Source organism: Zychaea mexicana (assembly GCF_025766255.1).
Source record: "Zychaea mexicana strain RSA 1403 chromosome Unknown BDB00scaffold_43, whole genome shotgun sequence".
NCBI lineage: Eukaryota > Fungi > Mucoromycota > Mucoromycetes > Mucorales > Lichtheimiaceae > Zychaea > Zychaea mexicana.
In genome coordinates this window covers 118,461-135,088 of record NW_026516706.1, presented here as the reverse complement: position 1 = coordinate 135,088, position 16,628 = coordinate 118,461, and the positions used below count along the sequence as shown (strand labels likewise).

The 16,628-nt window shown below is 41.5% G+C and overlaps 3 protein-coding genes across 3 annotated transcripts; all 3 read left to right on the top strand.

The window, feature by feature from the left end:
- Positions 1-2,819: 2,819 nt before the first annotated feature.
- BDB00DRAFT_873020 (uncharacterized protein) lies at positions 2,820-3,353 on the top strand (the record flags this gene model as incomplete). The annotated part of the gene is made up of 3 exons (XM_053127034.1): positions 2,820-2,826; positions 2,903-3,141; positions 3,234-3,353. The coding sequence occupies 3 exons, from the start codon at positions 2,820-2,822 to the stop codon at positions 3,351-3,353; spliced, it is 366 nt and encodes a 121-aa protein (XP_052979061.1).
- Positions 3,354-5,400: 2,047 nt separating this feature from the next.
- BDB00DRAFT_788447 (uncharacterized protein) lies at positions 5,401-6,536 on the top strand (the record flags this gene model as incomplete). Its single annotated transcript, XM_053120804.1, has 2 exons — positions 5,401-6,119; positions 6,242-6,536. 2 exons carry the CDS (start codon positions 5,401-5,403, stop codon positions 6,534-6,536), a joined length of 1,014 nt encoding a protein of 337 aa, XP_052979060.1.
- An 8,424-nt stretch (positions 6,537-14,960) lies between these two features.
- BDB00DRAFT_883335 (60S ribosomal protein L37a) lies at positions 14,961-16,254 on the top strand (the record flags this gene model as incomplete). Its single annotated transcript, XM_053128223.1, has 3 exons — positions 14,961-14,963; positions 15,895-16,023; positions 16,108-16,254. The coding sequence occupies 3 exons, from the start codon at positions 14,961-14,963 to the stop codon at positions 16,252-16,254; spliced, it is 279 nt and encodes a 92-aa protein (XP_052979059.1).
- Positions 16,255-16,628: the final 374 nt, after the last annotated feature.

Below are 16,628 nucleotides of genomic sequence, written 5' to 3'. Positions count from 1 at the left end.
TTTGTAATGGTTTTCTCTCCTTGAGTAATTTTTGAAGATCGCTTATCATGCTTGACAGTACCAGCGCCAATGGCTTGTCTTTTCCCAATTCTCGATACTTCTGTACGGCTTCAGACAACTTCCAATCCTTAACAGCCACAGTGAAATAGTAGCTGCACGTATATGCTGAATTGGTCATTGTATAAAAAAGTGTGTTTAGAAAACGGAAAAAGAGGAATTGAAATTTTTAAGGGGAGAGAAAGAATTATTATGCAAAAAGTGGAACTGCCAGATTTCGAATCTTTTACATAACATATTGTATTTGGCTTCCATGAATGAGTGTATAGATTATTTCATTTGATATTATATGCTATTGTAGAATTTCTCATTTATAATAAAATTGTTGTTGAATAATAGCGATGATCAAACTCGACACAACCATAAAAAAATACAATAAGTTCTCTTGTATAATATATTTTTATATGCAAAGCAAGTAAATGCCATTCTCGCATTTATAAATAAATTAAAATGTAATTCAAACTGTATATGTATACAAACTCTTTCAATGTATCAAACAGGTACCCGCAATAGCTAGACCCAGAATAATTCAGAATATGCTGTTACGTGGCTACGTGGCTACGTGGCTACGTTGATAAATTATTTTGTAACAGTAGATTGTTATTAAGGACTAAGTTTAAGAGTTTTTGCAAAAGTTCCACAATAGTTTCTAAAATCAGTAGAGCAATTGTTAAAATTCCATTGTTGAGCAGGCTTCAATAAGAGTAAATGGGATTCTTTCCCATAAAAACACGTGGTCTATTGTTCTGCCACCAGTTCTCCAAGCGGAGTCGAAACAAAAAGTTTTAACGATCTCCATTCGTGTCCGATGTAGCTGACGCGCATTTTATTTTACTTAGGTTTGTTTCTGATATTTTCGATTTTTTTCTTGTTCGGCGCCAGCATTGTTGTAAAAACATTGACAATAGCAAATCGATTTAAACTCTTTCCTTGTTGGCTATTCAGGCAATGTATTCCAATGAAAAAAGAAATACATCATTTATAAAAACCTGCACTAAATAGATTATTGTTTATTAGGAGGGGTGATCCATCTATTTCAAGCTACAGTACTTCCGGCATCTTTGAGGTGTGTCTGCGTGTAGCTTGCTGGATCCTGCTTATAAGTTGCTGAAGGGCAGAAGTAATTGGTTTACTTTCCATCTACTATCTTGTTACCATGCTCTCTGTGTCCTCGAGGTGTGTCTGCGTGTAGCTTGCTGGATCCTGCTTATAAGTCGCTGAAGGGTGAAGGTGGTTGGTTTTTTTTTACCTTCTACTATCTTGCTACAATACTTCCGGCATCATTGAGGTGTGTCTGCGTGTAGCTTGCTGGATCCTGCTTATAAGTCGCTGAAGGGTGAAGGTGGTTGGTTTTTTTTCCATCTACTATCTTGCTACAATACTTCCGGCATCCTTGGACGAGTCTGGTAACTTGCTGGATCCTTCTTATAAGTGGCTGAAGGGTAAAGATAGTTGGTTCTTCCTTAATGTATTGTCTTGTTGCAATTTATTCCGTATTCTGGATTCTGACTTGACTTGGTTCAGCTGTTGTCTGTTCGGACGTGCCATTGCGTTACTTAATGAAATCTGGTAAAGCTAATATTATTTTACACACTGGTCTATTCGTGTAAGTTATATCGGATATAGCTGACGCGCATTTTATTTCACTTGGTTTGACAATAGCAAATCGATTTAAACTCTTTCCTTGTTGGCTAATCAGGCAATGTATTCCAATGAAAAAAGAAATACATCATTTATAAAAACCTGCACTAAATAGATTATTGTTTATTAGGAGGGGTGATCCATCTATTTCAAGCTACAGTACTTCCGGCATCTTTGAGGTGTGTCTGCGTGTAGCTTGCTGGATCCTGCTTATAAGTTGCTGAAGGGTAGAGGTAATTGGTTTACTTTCCATCTACTATCTTGTTACCATGCTCTCTGTGTCCTCGAGGTGTGTCTGCGTGTAGCTTGCTGGATCCTGCTTATAAGTCGCTGAAGGGTGAAGGTGGTTGGTTTTTTTTTACCTTCTACTATCTTGCTACAATACTTCCGGCATCATTGAGGTGTGTCTGCGTGTAGCTTGCTGGATCCTGCTTATAAGTCGCTGAAGGGTGAAGGTGGTTGGTTTTTTTCCATCTACTATCTTGCTACAATACTTCCGGCATCCTTGGACGAGTCTGGTAACTTGCTGGATCCTTCTTATTAAGTGGCTGAAGGGTAAAGATAGTTGGTTCTTCCTTAATGTATTGTCTTGTTGCAATTTATTCCGTCTTCTGGATTGTGACTTGACTTGGTTCAGCTGTTGTCTGTTCGGACGTGCCATTGCGTTACTTAATGAAATCTGGTAAAGCTAATATTATTTTCATACACTTGAATATATATTTGATTAAATCTGGATCTGTATATTTTTAGTCAATATTTAGCCATTGTGGAAGGAATCTATTCGATATGGAATTATTGCAGCGTATGCAGCAAGGCCATGTTTTTCAAAACTGGTTGGTGACTAGTATAAAAAAAGGTAATAATCAATGTCTCATCGGTAAGATGATGGGAACCACAAAACCTTTTCGTTATATGAAGAAAAATATGGTTTGTGCTTTATAAGGGGCATGGGAATCTAATCTTGGTTCATCTTATATTTTTATTCAACTCTAGTACTTGACAGGGCGTCAAACGATCTATAATTTCATTTTACTGTCTTTTCACGTTGCGTAGGTTCTGCCTTAATTGACGTAATGTTGCATAAACGTTATCCTTGTGGGTTTACGCCAAGGTCATGTCAAATGCTGAGTAACGATCAAATTAAGCAACATTAAATTACTGCAAAATGATAATTTAGATATATCGACTGCTGCTGGTTTAACAGCATATTTGGATTGTAAACATTATTATGCGATTACCGTTCATCGCTGTGTGAATCAAGAGAACAAACTCAAATTGGATCATATTTCTTCAACAAGTGAAAACAAGGCCGTCAATAGCATTTCGTTATCATCTTCAACTTTAATTTTGGCCATTGAAACCAGTAAGAAGGAATTCTATTTCGAGTACAAGGAGAAGCAAGGAGAAAAATGGCATCGCTTAGCTACAGTTGTAAAGATGAACGTAAGTTGTAATGAGAAAATAAATATGGAATGAATCAGTGAAGACAGATTTGTTAACCATTAGCATACCCGTTATTTATTACACATACATAGACTATTCTCAAAGAACAAGAAGCTTTAACCCAAGTACTTCTTGAAGAAAACAACAGTGGCGAAATTGAAAAATTGAACAACATCAAGTATTTCTGTGCAAGTAACGAAGACTTGACATGATACTTTTTTTCTTTATATCTTTTACCATCATCATTTTTACCCTGATACATAAAAATCCTCCTCGTTTTGTAAATATGAATGATATACATCATGACCGAACCACGCGACTAGCCCAAAACACTGTTCTTTTATTGTAACTTGAATCCTTTTTTCTTAATTGTTATGCAATCTGTAGTATTCATGCCAACAAATTTTTATACCAAGTAACCACCAACATTAGTAAAGTATAAAGCTGAATCACTCTTTTGAAAATATAGCTATTAGTAAAAACATCACAAAAAAGATATGTAATGCAAAATTGTTAAAAATAATTAGTTAGCCCCAAGGTAGTAATATTAATGAGAGAATTCGAAGAATCACAACCTCAAGAATAGTAGATTCAATTTTAATCTGGCACGACAAACTAGTTTATAATGTTGCGTAGTTCTACACGTAATCTATTACTGACGACTAATAAATATGATCCTGCATTGTTGAAAAGGGTTGAGAAAGGCTGTGGATAGCCAAGACAAAGGAGAAGACGTCACGATTCATGCTACAGTAAAGCTTAAAAACAAACACCTTCCAAACGCAATGAATTTGAAGTGTATACAACCTAGTAATAATACAGCAATGTTTGTGTTTGTAAGACATTATCTTGCCTCTAAAATGCGGGATTCAGTTTTGACAAACAACTCAACATTGATGAGGTGAGATAAGCATGGGTAGTAGTGTTGTGTATATTGATATTGAGTATGCCTGAAAGGTATATACGATTGTATAAAAGTGTGTAAGAAAAAAAGAGATGATAACTCGAGCCCAAGAAGTGCTTGTCGAAAACTTTCAAGACGGGATCTGCTTAATGAAGTATTTTTTATATTAACACGAGTGAAAAAGATCAATGATCAATATATAGCTATATTGAAAGTCGCCAAAAAAAGTTTGACATATATCAATCCTTGTCTTTACTGCCTGTTTTCAAATAAATTTCTTTATAAAGATAAATTTGTCAAATAAAAAATCTACATCAACGATATATAGTAAGCAACTTGCTTCAAGCTCAATTACTGTTGCAATAATAAGAAAGGGAAATGATAATGCCGAATGAATGCATGTGGAAAGAAATTCTTCGCAGCATATCCATTTATAGAAGACTGTAAGCAAATAACTTTTAGATCATAGCTTATCAAGTTCTTATGCCTAATAATAAATGTATTCGGCATTTTTTTTTACTTCGATTGACATTGCCTGTAGCAATATCTGATTTTAAAAGAAAAAAATACGATTTCAACGTTGGTAGCAGGTATGGAGGTAACATGCCCTAATATACGCCAGTACCTTTCAAGCCAGGTTAGAGGTATCAAACGCAGTAACAGATTCTGTTGATACCTCTCAAGCAGGAATAGAGGTATCAACAATTTTTGTTGGAATTAGAATTATGTTTGATATTTCTTAAGGAGAGTTAGAGAAGAGGTATCAAGCCCTGTAGATCGAGTATTTTTTTTATTGGATTCATGGGTTTGGTTATATCGATCACATATTCTTATATACATCTGTGAGGTTTAATATTACCGTTTACTTGTGTTTTTTTTTGTATAGGCAATTGCGTATGCATGTGTGTATTATGTAGTATTTTTTTCATATTCACGTATGTTTTTTCAAATAAATTATAATGTTTACAACATGAAAGTATGAAGAAACCATCACCTGTTAAGAAATTTTATTTTAAAGAAGGGACTAAAATTACAGTTCCCAGCCCGCCGTATGAATTTTGTAATTCTGCCAACATCTTAAATTACACCGCCATTGTAATTTTCACCTGCTGCCAATCACGAAAATCACACCGCCAATCAAAAGACACCCCCAACGCCAAAATGAAAAAAAAACCCCGTCATGATGAGAATAAAGCCCCCGCCAATCATTAGGAAAAATCCTGTATCATCTTTGCCGTGAACACAATATAAAAAGCCAGAGAAACAGAGTCCGTGCATTGTTTTTTTTTTCTTTTTCTTATCTCATCTTTTTTTCCTTCTTTTGTGCGTGGAGTGCGCGTGTGCTTGTGAGAGATATGCAGTGCAACAACGCCTCTTCTTCCACTACGACGATGCTATGTCCTCCAGAGGTCCTGAAGCGCATCCTCCTCCATGTCACCGATCGTCAGGATCTGGCCCAGTGTACGCGTGTCAATGTCACCTGGCGACAAGTCTCTATCCCATTTCTTTACGAACGCTTACGCATCACCTCCCGGTTCTCTTCTGATACCAACACCTCAAAAACGTTCCTACGCAACGAGTACGGTCGCCACGTTAGACACCTTTACCTCGACATGTCCATTTTGGAAGACCCACAAGCACCTCATCAGCTATTGCGACCGCTCCAAGTCCAGCGGCGCACATCCTCGCTACGACGAAAAGGTTTCAAGTTATTTCCCGGAAGTACTAGCAACGCCATCGTCGACCCACAGCGGCGCAGCAGCTTGATTGAGTTTCCGATGGTGCAGCCGGCGGCAGCAGCAGCAGCAGCTAGCACTACTGCTACTGCTACTGCTCCTCATCCTCCTTCTCCTCCACAGCAACACCGACAACATATTTGTTTCACCATTTTGGCGGTCTTGCAATCGTGCGCCCGTGTCGAAACAGTCGAGCTAGACTTCCACGACAGAACATTCAACATGTCCAAGAACGCCGTCTTTGTCTTTTCGCAATGGCAGCCGACAACGTTGAAAAAGCTGCACCTGATGCACCTGACACGACTTATCATCACGCCTCACCTGAAGACGCTGACACAGTGGATAAGCCAACGCTGCGCTACTGCTAATGCTACTACGACTTGTACTGGTTGCCACTTGGAAGAGCTGGAAATCTCCCATTGTGTCGCAACACTGTTTGTTACGCAGCAACGACTACCAGCGATCGATCTTACGGGTGTTTCCACAATTCGGATCTCTGCACTCACTTTATGGGACCCGGTATCGGCTACAAATGTGTCGCCCGCGATCCGTTGGCCAACAACGCTCCGATCCTTGACCATCTTGGATTCGCCAGACTGGTTGCATCAGTCGTCCGATGTTTTGTCAAGCTTGCCAAACAGTTTGGAATCATTGACACTGGCGATTACACCGACACCATCTCCTTGTGCTTCGTTCTTTCTCTTACGACACCAGCAACAACAACAACAACACCGAAAAAAGCCGTCAGTTCTTGATCATGCCGGTCGGTATTTCGAACTTGGCCTGTGCGAGGTCTTGGCGAAATGTGCGGCGCTGGTCGATCTTTCGGTGGAAGGTTTCCCAACGCTTACGGATGCACTCCTGATCTATTTATGGGAGAGATCGTTACCCTCGGCGTCGTCAACACCCTTGTTGCGTAGTCTCACAATGACTCGGAATGCTCGGCTTTGTGGCCAAGATCTTGTCGATATGATCTTGTTGCACAGAGGCTGCTATGCCACAGATCGGATTGATTTTAGCGGCAATTCCAATATGGACGCCGACTTTCTGCACTGTGTAAAGCTCACATCCAACTATGCTACCTTGAATTGGTAGCAGCATTATTATGCGACCAGCAGCCGTCGTTCTACTAGCTGCTGTTTGCTGTATTAATTTTAAAAAAAGTTTTTCTATAATTTTTGTATAATCCGTCCTCGAACCCTCCACTCCAGAGAAAAAAAAACAAACCTTTAAAAAAAAGTACCTTAGCTTACCACTTGATTAATTATAATAAAAGTATTAACACAATTTCATTTCGGAACCACCGGAACAAGCAATTGCCTATTCTTGGAAAAGTCTCATTTTTCATTTTAAACAAGGTTCAAGTTATACAAAGCTAATTTATTCAAATAAGAGCTAGAAGTAGGAATAGCAGTAGCAGCAGTAATACTTAGTAAGGTTGCATACACTATGCAATGCGTGCAGAATGCATCACCGTCGTTGTTGCTGCTGTGAACCTCGGTCTTGTTGCCAGGTACGGTAAAAGAATTTTTCTTGGCTTGGGAAAATGACGTATGTGTAGACAGAATTTATTATAAGGCTCTTCCTCACGTGGTCAAGCGATTGTTTTTATTTTTATTGATTACACTGTTACTGGTGACAAGGACGTTTGATGACCATGACAAACAAGCAAAACAAATGACATATTCGTGCCTCATAACTTGATATCACAACACTACCTGACATGCTGCTTCTTTTCTTGTCGTCACTTCTTCACTGTTCATTTTATATGGCAACTGAAGTTGCCCAATGTAACGTAAGCTCCTACTCTTATGCAAAAGCATATCACTTTCAGTTAATGAAATGAGAAGAAAGCGAAAACAGACCTATTATGCAATTGATCAGTATTTCTTCAACGATAAGGTACAAATATGTAATACAGAAGTTATTTCCTTAAAGAGCTAGAGCGAGAGATACCATAAGTGTGATCAAGTTTTATATAGTGAAATTCATGGCTCTTCCCGATTCCCTTCAAAAAGTGCCTGGGGTCACTCCTGATGGTGACTCCAACCAACCCAAGGAAAATCCACCAACACATCCAAAACGAACCTATGCTCAAGCAGTTACCGAAAAACGTCCGGAAATCAGTCGAGGTCGTCTGATAACCCAGCTTAACGAATACGTCCCTGAAGATGTAAAAATGACACTTGGCAGCATGGCAGCCGACGGTCAACCAATCGCATCCCATTTACTTCGTCGAGGAACGGAAGAATACAGTGTTGTCTTTGATATGTCGACACGCTCAGTCAAAGAGGACGCCTTTTTCCGAGCAGCTCGAGAAACGTTTGAAAACTGGGATGAGGCCATAGGTCTCATCCACCATCGCGAAAAGAAACAAGTCCTGTATGAGATGACTTTTGCAGACGAGGACATCTGCAACCTGGCACTGGAAAAGGGCGTTACCGTCGGTGATGTTCACTTCCCGGCTGTCAGATCGCTCCCTCCGGAACACGATCTCACCAAAGTACAACTCGAAAAACTGCCTACAGGCGTCAAAAATGTATGAGCTGGAGGTCTTGTTGCGCCAAACACTTACCTAATTCGGACACGTGTTGCAACTTGGATTATACTGCTCTGTAGAGGGTGGTTGGCTCCAGGGTAAAGGATACGCAGTGCTCATGAAATCTAAGAACACCACCCCAGAGTCTTACAAGCCCCTCACCCACAAGGTCGACTTCGGTCTCGTGCAAGGCCGAGAACGGTCTTTTTACGCTACTTGGCAATCCATGGGTGATTACTGCCGATACTGTCACTCCCAAGACCACACTCTGAAACAATGTCCAAGCCGCGTTCAACCAGAATGCTTCAACTGTGGAATGATCGGTCACTATGCGAGAGAATGCGATCATCCACACAACGCACTCCCGCGCAAACAACCAAAGACGACGACTAGTTCAGCATCGCCAATAAAGTCGACGACAACCAGCAAAGATCCAAAGAAGATGAAAACCCAACAATCGCATCCACCAGCTCAACATTTAAGTGATACACAATCTGATCATCGCTCTCATAATGTTCACTCGAAGTCAGCTTTGGACAAAACGACGATTACCATTCCAAACCCGAATTGTGAACAAGAGCGTGAAAACCAGGCTCAGCTACACTCGAAGGTCAACGAGGCCACACCAAAGCAACAACCCAAAGGGAACTCAAAACGTCGAAGTTCCCAGCCTAAACATGTACCCATGGTCACCGAGGAACCGCTCAGCGACAACACGGATACCTCAGACGAAGAATTCACACCCCCAACAGACGATGAATCATCATCTCAATCATCCTCCGATGAAATTGATAAGGATGAAACAGAAGACATGATACTCTGCTCGGACGAAGTGGATGCATTGACCCAGGATGCTACCCAACCGCTTCCGTCGGAAGCAGGAGGTTCGGATTCCGCCTTCACGCCGCCTATCAGCACACCATCGGGTGCCTCGGCCTCGAAGCACAATCCCCAGCAGCAGCAAAGTGAAGACTCAAGCGACGACAACAAATTCGACGCCACTGAGTAAACGTCCCCCGACAGCGGTCCACAGCACGCCAACGACTTGATCACCGGTCAATCGTCCGCGAGACTATGGCCTCTGATTAGATCAACCCCTCCCTTTTATAGGGATCGGAAAGATTTTTATAGTCTCGAACTCCTTCCAATCCTGCAACAGCCAAATATGATTCCGCATAGTGATAGGTTGTTTATCCTTGGAGATTTCAACTATTCATATGCGCAGCGCGACTCATCATTCATGAAAGCAGCACCAAAAGAGTGGTGCGCACACTTGAATGAAAACTTTGTCAACCTGATGCTGCCGTCGGACGGATCCAATAACCTCACGACGACATTCTACAACGGACGAGGCACATCGTCAATTGATTATATCTTTGCGTCATCATCACTCTCCCTGCTGTGTTCAGCACCCGATGTCCGCCATGTGAATAGCAACTGGACAGATCATGCATTGATAGTGATCAGCATGCGGGCCAGTAATATCCGGCAGGGTCAAGACATATGGAGAGCCAACCCACTTATTGTCAACTCGGTACAGTTTAAAGAAAAACTGAATTCAGCACTCTCATCGGCACATATAAGAATTGCCAACATAGCCTCGCCACAGGAGGCCTGGGATGAAGTCAAAAAGATTGCGAAAGAGGAATGCCGTCAATATGGACGTTATCTAGCCAAGAAAAAGGACCATCGCGAAAAACACCTACTTCGTCAACGTAATAAGATGATGCGCCATTTCAAGACAACAGGAAGTCGACCTCAGCGCCTTGTTGATATTACCGCCGAGCTCAACAAGATTCAAGAAGATCACGCTAGAATTTTAGCTATCAAAGCTAATGTCCGCTGGAGAGAGCGTAGCGAAATATCGGCCGGCTATCTAAAACGCACAGCACAACAACGAATGGCACAAAGGAACATCCTCCAGCTAGAACATCCAGTAACAGGCATCGTAGACTCTTCGATTGATCATATGCATCAAGCAGTCTGTTCATTTTATTCACAATTATACTCACCGGAACCGACTGATGCAGCAGCAATATCAGACCTGTTGGACCATTTACCGCCATCATGCGTGCTCTCACAAGACTCTTGCGACATCTTAACAGAAGACATGACTCTCGACGAGTTACTTGACGCAACCAAACGTGTACCGAAAGGAAGCAGTCCGGGACTAGACGGCCTGCCCTATAACATGTTGTCTACCATTTTCAAACACCCGTTATATGGCAGAATGGCTGTTGATATTTACAATTCAGCTTTACATCAGGCACTATTCCCAGCATCATGGTCAGACACATGTATTTATCTCATTCCGAAGAAAGGGGAGCTCTCCCAACTACGAAACTGGCGTCCAATTGCATTGATCAACACGGACTCTAAAATATTTACCCGTATCATGAACTCAAGAATAGTCCGTGTTAGTAATGCATTAATTAACAAGTATCAGACGGGTTTCGTGCACGGACGCTACATCGCAGACAATGGGCTTGCTGTACGACTTGCTATGGACCATGCCGCCAGCGTAAATGCCGATGACGTCGGTTTATCTTTGGATATGGAAAAAGCGTACGACCGCGTTCATCCAGAATATCTCGAATGTTGTCTTAGCAAATGGGGATTCCCAGCAAAGATCATCTCTTCTATCAAGACTCTTTTCTTCGGCAGCAATCTACGAATCAACATTAACGGGTTCTTGTCTCCAACATTTAAACAACAACGTGGCGTTCGACAAGGAGACCCTCTCTCGCCTATTTTGTTCAATCTGGCCTTAGAGCCTTTCTTGGTCCGCATCCTCAACGATGAACAATTACACGGATATGATATATTGATGGCAGCAAGTAAAGCTCTTACCCCAGTCACACCGTCTCCAACTAAACTAAAGGTTCTAGCCTACGCCGATGAGTGCTTTGTTTTCATTCATAATGAATCAGATTTGCAACAAGTCCGCCACCACTTAGACACCTACTCCAGAGCATCAAACGCCAAGGTCAATATGGACAAAACGCACGCCATATCGCTATCTGGCAAGTCGTCATCCACTTTGCGCTCGTGTTTGGAGGGAACGGGCATTAGATCATGGTTCGATCGACGAGCCCATCAAGCCTTGGTATATCTCGGATATCCTTTGTATCTATCGCCGCAGCAACGGGATGGCTTCCTGGACAAACTCCTAGGCAAGATCAAATCAGCCTGCAACACCCATGCGCACCGGTCACTCTCGATTCGCGGTCGAGCGACAATTCTGAATGTGCTGATATTATCATCACTTTGAAAGTTCGCAGCATTTGCCATGACTTCTCGACTAAAAAGATGTTTCCCAAGATTACATTTCACCGACTGGCACCACCTCGCAAACAAGGGGGCCTTGCAATATTAGTCCCGGAAGCACAACAATCAGCACTCCAGCTCAGATGGATCCAACCTATGTTTACTAATGACACCAAGCAGCGATCGCTCATACATTCGTGGATAATTAATACTCAGGCAACATGGACTCCAAACCAGGACCCACATATGTGTCTCCTATTTCCCCGACTTCGGACCGCTTCAATGAGTAAACCCGTCAGCTTCTCAAATCAGCTATGCAAGGCCTTAGACAATTTTACGGTTGACTATCAATCCCAACTCATACCGACCGCTACAGTTCTACAACTGCACGTCCTAGATGCCATGACGCCGACACAGCGCCCGCTCACCAAAACCTCAGACGTATGCTTACGACGCATCGCCAAACACAGGATCCTAACGGATGATTTGTTCATCTTTGATTTAGCGAATGGCTGTTTACGGAGACGGCTCGCCACGGAATTCTTGATTTACCCGCGCCTTTTGGGTCTACTGGTTCGCTTCTTGGACTTGGGTGAGTTGGGATTCCATCCAGCGGTGTTTCAGACTTTGATCCCGAGGCATCTTTTTCACAACTCTATTGATCCCGCTATCCGTGAACATAAGGCGGTCGATCTGGGAGCATGGTGCAAGGTCCAAGATAAACAATTGACCACGATCAGAGCAAAAGAACTCAGACAAGCAATCATCGACAAGTCTATACACGTCGAAGCCCGGGAAAACACGATCTTAACACCTAGACAATGGGATACCTTCTGGCGATTGAGAAGATATCGCCAACGGCAAGAAATGTTTGGTATCGAGCGCTTCACAATAAGATTTCATGCCGTAAAACTCTACATTCAATTATGCCCTCCGAATTCACATCCGCTGTATGCCCAATTTGTAACCAAGATGAAGATGATTGGTCTCATTTCCTGTACCAATGCCCTCGCAAATGGTCGATCTGGTGCTCCGTGTGGCCCGACCTACTATTACAATCTGTTACAGAATCTGCTGTACACAATGCCATCTTTCACCTGTATTTTCCCCAAAATGCTCCCCGTCTCCCTTCAGATATAATTATCAGCTGTATATTAGAATGTCTTTGGAACGCCCACTGGCGCTTTGTTTTAAACAACTCTCCCTTCGTTCCCGATAACATTATAACACAAATCCATTCTCTTTTGTTAACCCGCACCCAAGAAAATCTCCCTTCTATCGCCAACTAGTCAAACGCTACTTAGCTTCTTCTCCTCACCTCTGATATTTAATATGCACGTGACTTGAAATAAAAACCGACGCAATAATTTGTTGCGCGCCTAAAAAAAAAAAAATTATATATAGTGAAATTGTGCTTCCAATAGACCCATATGAGCCATTCATATATGCTTACATAGTGAATATTAATAGATAATTGTGTGCCATTGTTGAGTTTCGCCTTTGAATGTTGCTGTGCTTCTCAGATTGCTTTGGCGCGCATAGTCAAGCAATAGCCGACCTTTGATATTGAGTAATAGACAGTAAATATATTGATAATGAGGTCAGAAAAGGGAAATTTATAAAACTTGATCCGCTATTACCGTTTCGTGCCTGAGTTTTTGCGGCCGGCAGTTTTCGAAGCAATTGCTGATGCAACACTCGTTGTTTGCTGACTACACGTTATAACATGATAGCAAATAGATCACTGTAACAAATGACGAGTACTCTATATAATTGCTACTGTGCTGTGTTGCCGAGCAAGGAGATCATCTCTCAAAGCCATATAATAGATTTTAGAGTCTTGTGATTTAACTGTAAAAGATATGTGCGGTAGTCACTAATCTTTTTATTTTTCGAGAAAAGATGACTTCACCAAAGAAAAACATACTCTAGCCATATATGAAAAAAAAAGAGTTGCGGACAAAGAAACAATATGCACTATTGCCATTACTACTATTGTCAAGAAATGTGTATATTAAGGATTTTGCACCTTTGTATGCACTGCAACAGCACACAATAGATCCGGGGAGGACCATAATAAGATTTAAGCACGTAGCAGCTGCTCCGCCTGTTTTCTGTCAAGTTTGTGAGCCAGTAAACGGTAAAAATCATAGATATATACACAATACAAGAATGGGAACATTAGTACACACAATACACAATAAAAGGAAACAGTATGTATAATATGACTTGATGGACTCTTTATTACGTCGTCGTCGTTGTGTCCTCCTGTTTGCTGACCGCTCTTCTTGCTCTCAACCTTGCTGACGTAGTGTTTGAAGAAGCATTTGCCCTTATATACATACACATATACTACGAGGATACGTGGCGTCAGAGAATTATCAAACACGTCATTATTACATCTATGTAACAAAACTGATTTTGATTGTTTAATAATACCGGTCGAAATAGCAAAGCTTAGCTTGCGCACCAAGTATGGACCATTACATTTTATATAAACGTCGGCTGTAGTCTTTGGATTTTGATTAAGCCATATCATTTGGAAATGCAGCTATATCAATTGTATCATCGGTCATTTTTATGCAGAATACATCGTTATAGTAATAAGAGAATACAATGCCCCCCCTCCCCCAGACTCGTCTGCAATGTGAGTTCCGCTTGCAAGTGACAAAGAGTTCTGCGTGATTCATGGGCGATAATGAGTATCGTTAAGTTCTCAGTAGCGGTTTATCATGCCAACCTATACGACTTTGTTGGATCGATATTGTTATGAGTGAAATATTGACAAAGCAAATACGTACATTGATATTAATGTCGCAATTGTAGTCGATTAGGGCACTATTAAGGGTATATGTGTTCGTGGTGTTTTCATTCGTAGGAATAGGTGCTGAAGTTTAGCTTTATTTAACTTTGCATATGTTTACTACGTCGCCTTCGGGTCTATGCGTTCCGGCAGGACGGCTTCTTTTCTTTTCGTTAAATTTAGGCACCGGCTTTGTACTATTATATAAAACGCTATAGAGAAGGAGTGTTGATAATCATCAAATGAGTAGTGACTATATATAATCATCGGTCTCGCGACACATTTAAAATGCGCAGTCTGCCTACAACAACAAGCTCCTTTGATCTGTTACGCACGGAAAAGGCAACCACTCAACCTCTTGAAGGACCTCCTTGCAATCCTTCAATCTTCAACGAACGAGCCACGAACCACTCAGTCTGTTCGGCATTTTTATTATCGAAGGAGCAAAGTACAATTATTCGATACCCTAAGCACGATTAGCCTTCCGTTCCGCTCTTTCTTTGTGCCAACAGCTCTCTTTTTGATCTACCTCTACAAAGCTCTTTTGCATTAACGCTTTATAATAACTCCATGGTAGTGTGTGCCCAAGCGCTGAAGAAACGTGTTTACAGAGAAGCATCAAAAGTGAGGGCTTAATTCGCTCTTGTCCGAGCCGAGACAGCTCACTATAGCTTCAAATGCATCATAAAATATAGTAATCTAATATGTTAATTCTGCTTGGAAACATATAAGATAGGGAATGCTGGAAGAAAATAACGAAGGACCAAGAAAGGAAGAGAAAAAGACAAGATGTCTCAGAGAAAATGAGGAAGAATTGCCATGATATAATTGTCTCGCTTCCAATGATAATGTGAAAACGACTTTCTCGCACCAAAATTGGTAGACATGTCATTTTACAGTCTTTCATGCATTTACTGACGAATCGACGAAGGAACATTTTTAATAAAAAAAAAAGGATTCTCTACGTGCTTTTCTTGCCTTTCCATCTTGTCATATTTTTATTTCAAATAGGCCAAATTTGACAGTGGAGGATAATCTTAATGGTGCATCGTTCTCTTTGAACGTTGTGACATCAATCAGAGTATACACATACAGGTGCGCTGAATGATCGGTTTTTCAATAGAATGCTGGTTGACATCAAGATAGTGTACGATCTGATAGTAAGCCACTAGTAGCTTACTCTGCATCATGTCTAAGATGGTGCATATAAGCATGGTATCGATAATTGGAGCTTGAGTTATCAGATCTAACCTAGACCAAGAAGAAGACGGAATTAGCCCGTACTGAGCATCCGGCTCTACGGAATAACGGACCGGACGTTTAAAGTCAGCTGGATTTTGGGCACTTTTGTTGCGAGCCTGCCCCAGATGTAGGAACCCTCCCTCTCGCGTTATATCCAAAATGGTATGAAGGATAACGAAGGAAGACGTATCTGCTAAATCACACCATCCGACTCATCCATCCACCCATCCATCCATCCATTCATCTATGTATCAATCTATAGACTAAGCGCACCAAGAAAGTCGGCATCACCGGCAAGTACGGCACTCGTTATGGCGCTTCCCTCAGAAAGATGGTGAAGAAGATGGAAATCACCCAGCACGCCACCTACACTTGCACCTTCTGCGGCAAGGTAGATTATTTTTTTCCAATTTAGTTTGTTTCAAAGATACTTTTTTGAATGATTGCTCAATTGTATCTCATTATCATCGTATAGGACGCTGTCAAGCGCCAAGCTGTCGGTATCTGGAAGTGCAAGGGCTGCAAGAAGACCATGGCCGGTGGCGCTTACACTGTTTCGACCGCGGCTGCCACCACTGTTCGTTCGACCGTCCGTCGTCTTCGCGAATTGGCCGAAATCTAAGCAGCATCACCATCAGCTACGCAACAACTCTTTACCTGTCGAAAACAATAAAACTCACACATTCAAAAGAGAGCCGACATTGCCCACGCAACTTATTTTATCTTTAATGTTTGGACATTCACTCAAAAATTTTTTTTCTGTGCGAATATTGAAGTCGTGGAAACGCTTGGAGGGACGGCATAATTATTCCACGTGCTCACAAGGGAAGAAATTGAAAACCGTCTATTCTATGGGAGTAACATCAAATGCAGATATACTTTGCTGTCAACAGATGCGGAAAGCAAGGGAAGGCTATTAGCATGCATTGTTATATGAATATGCTCGGTGTGACTCATCGTATCTTTTACATCGAGAAGGTACGGGTATCACTGCAG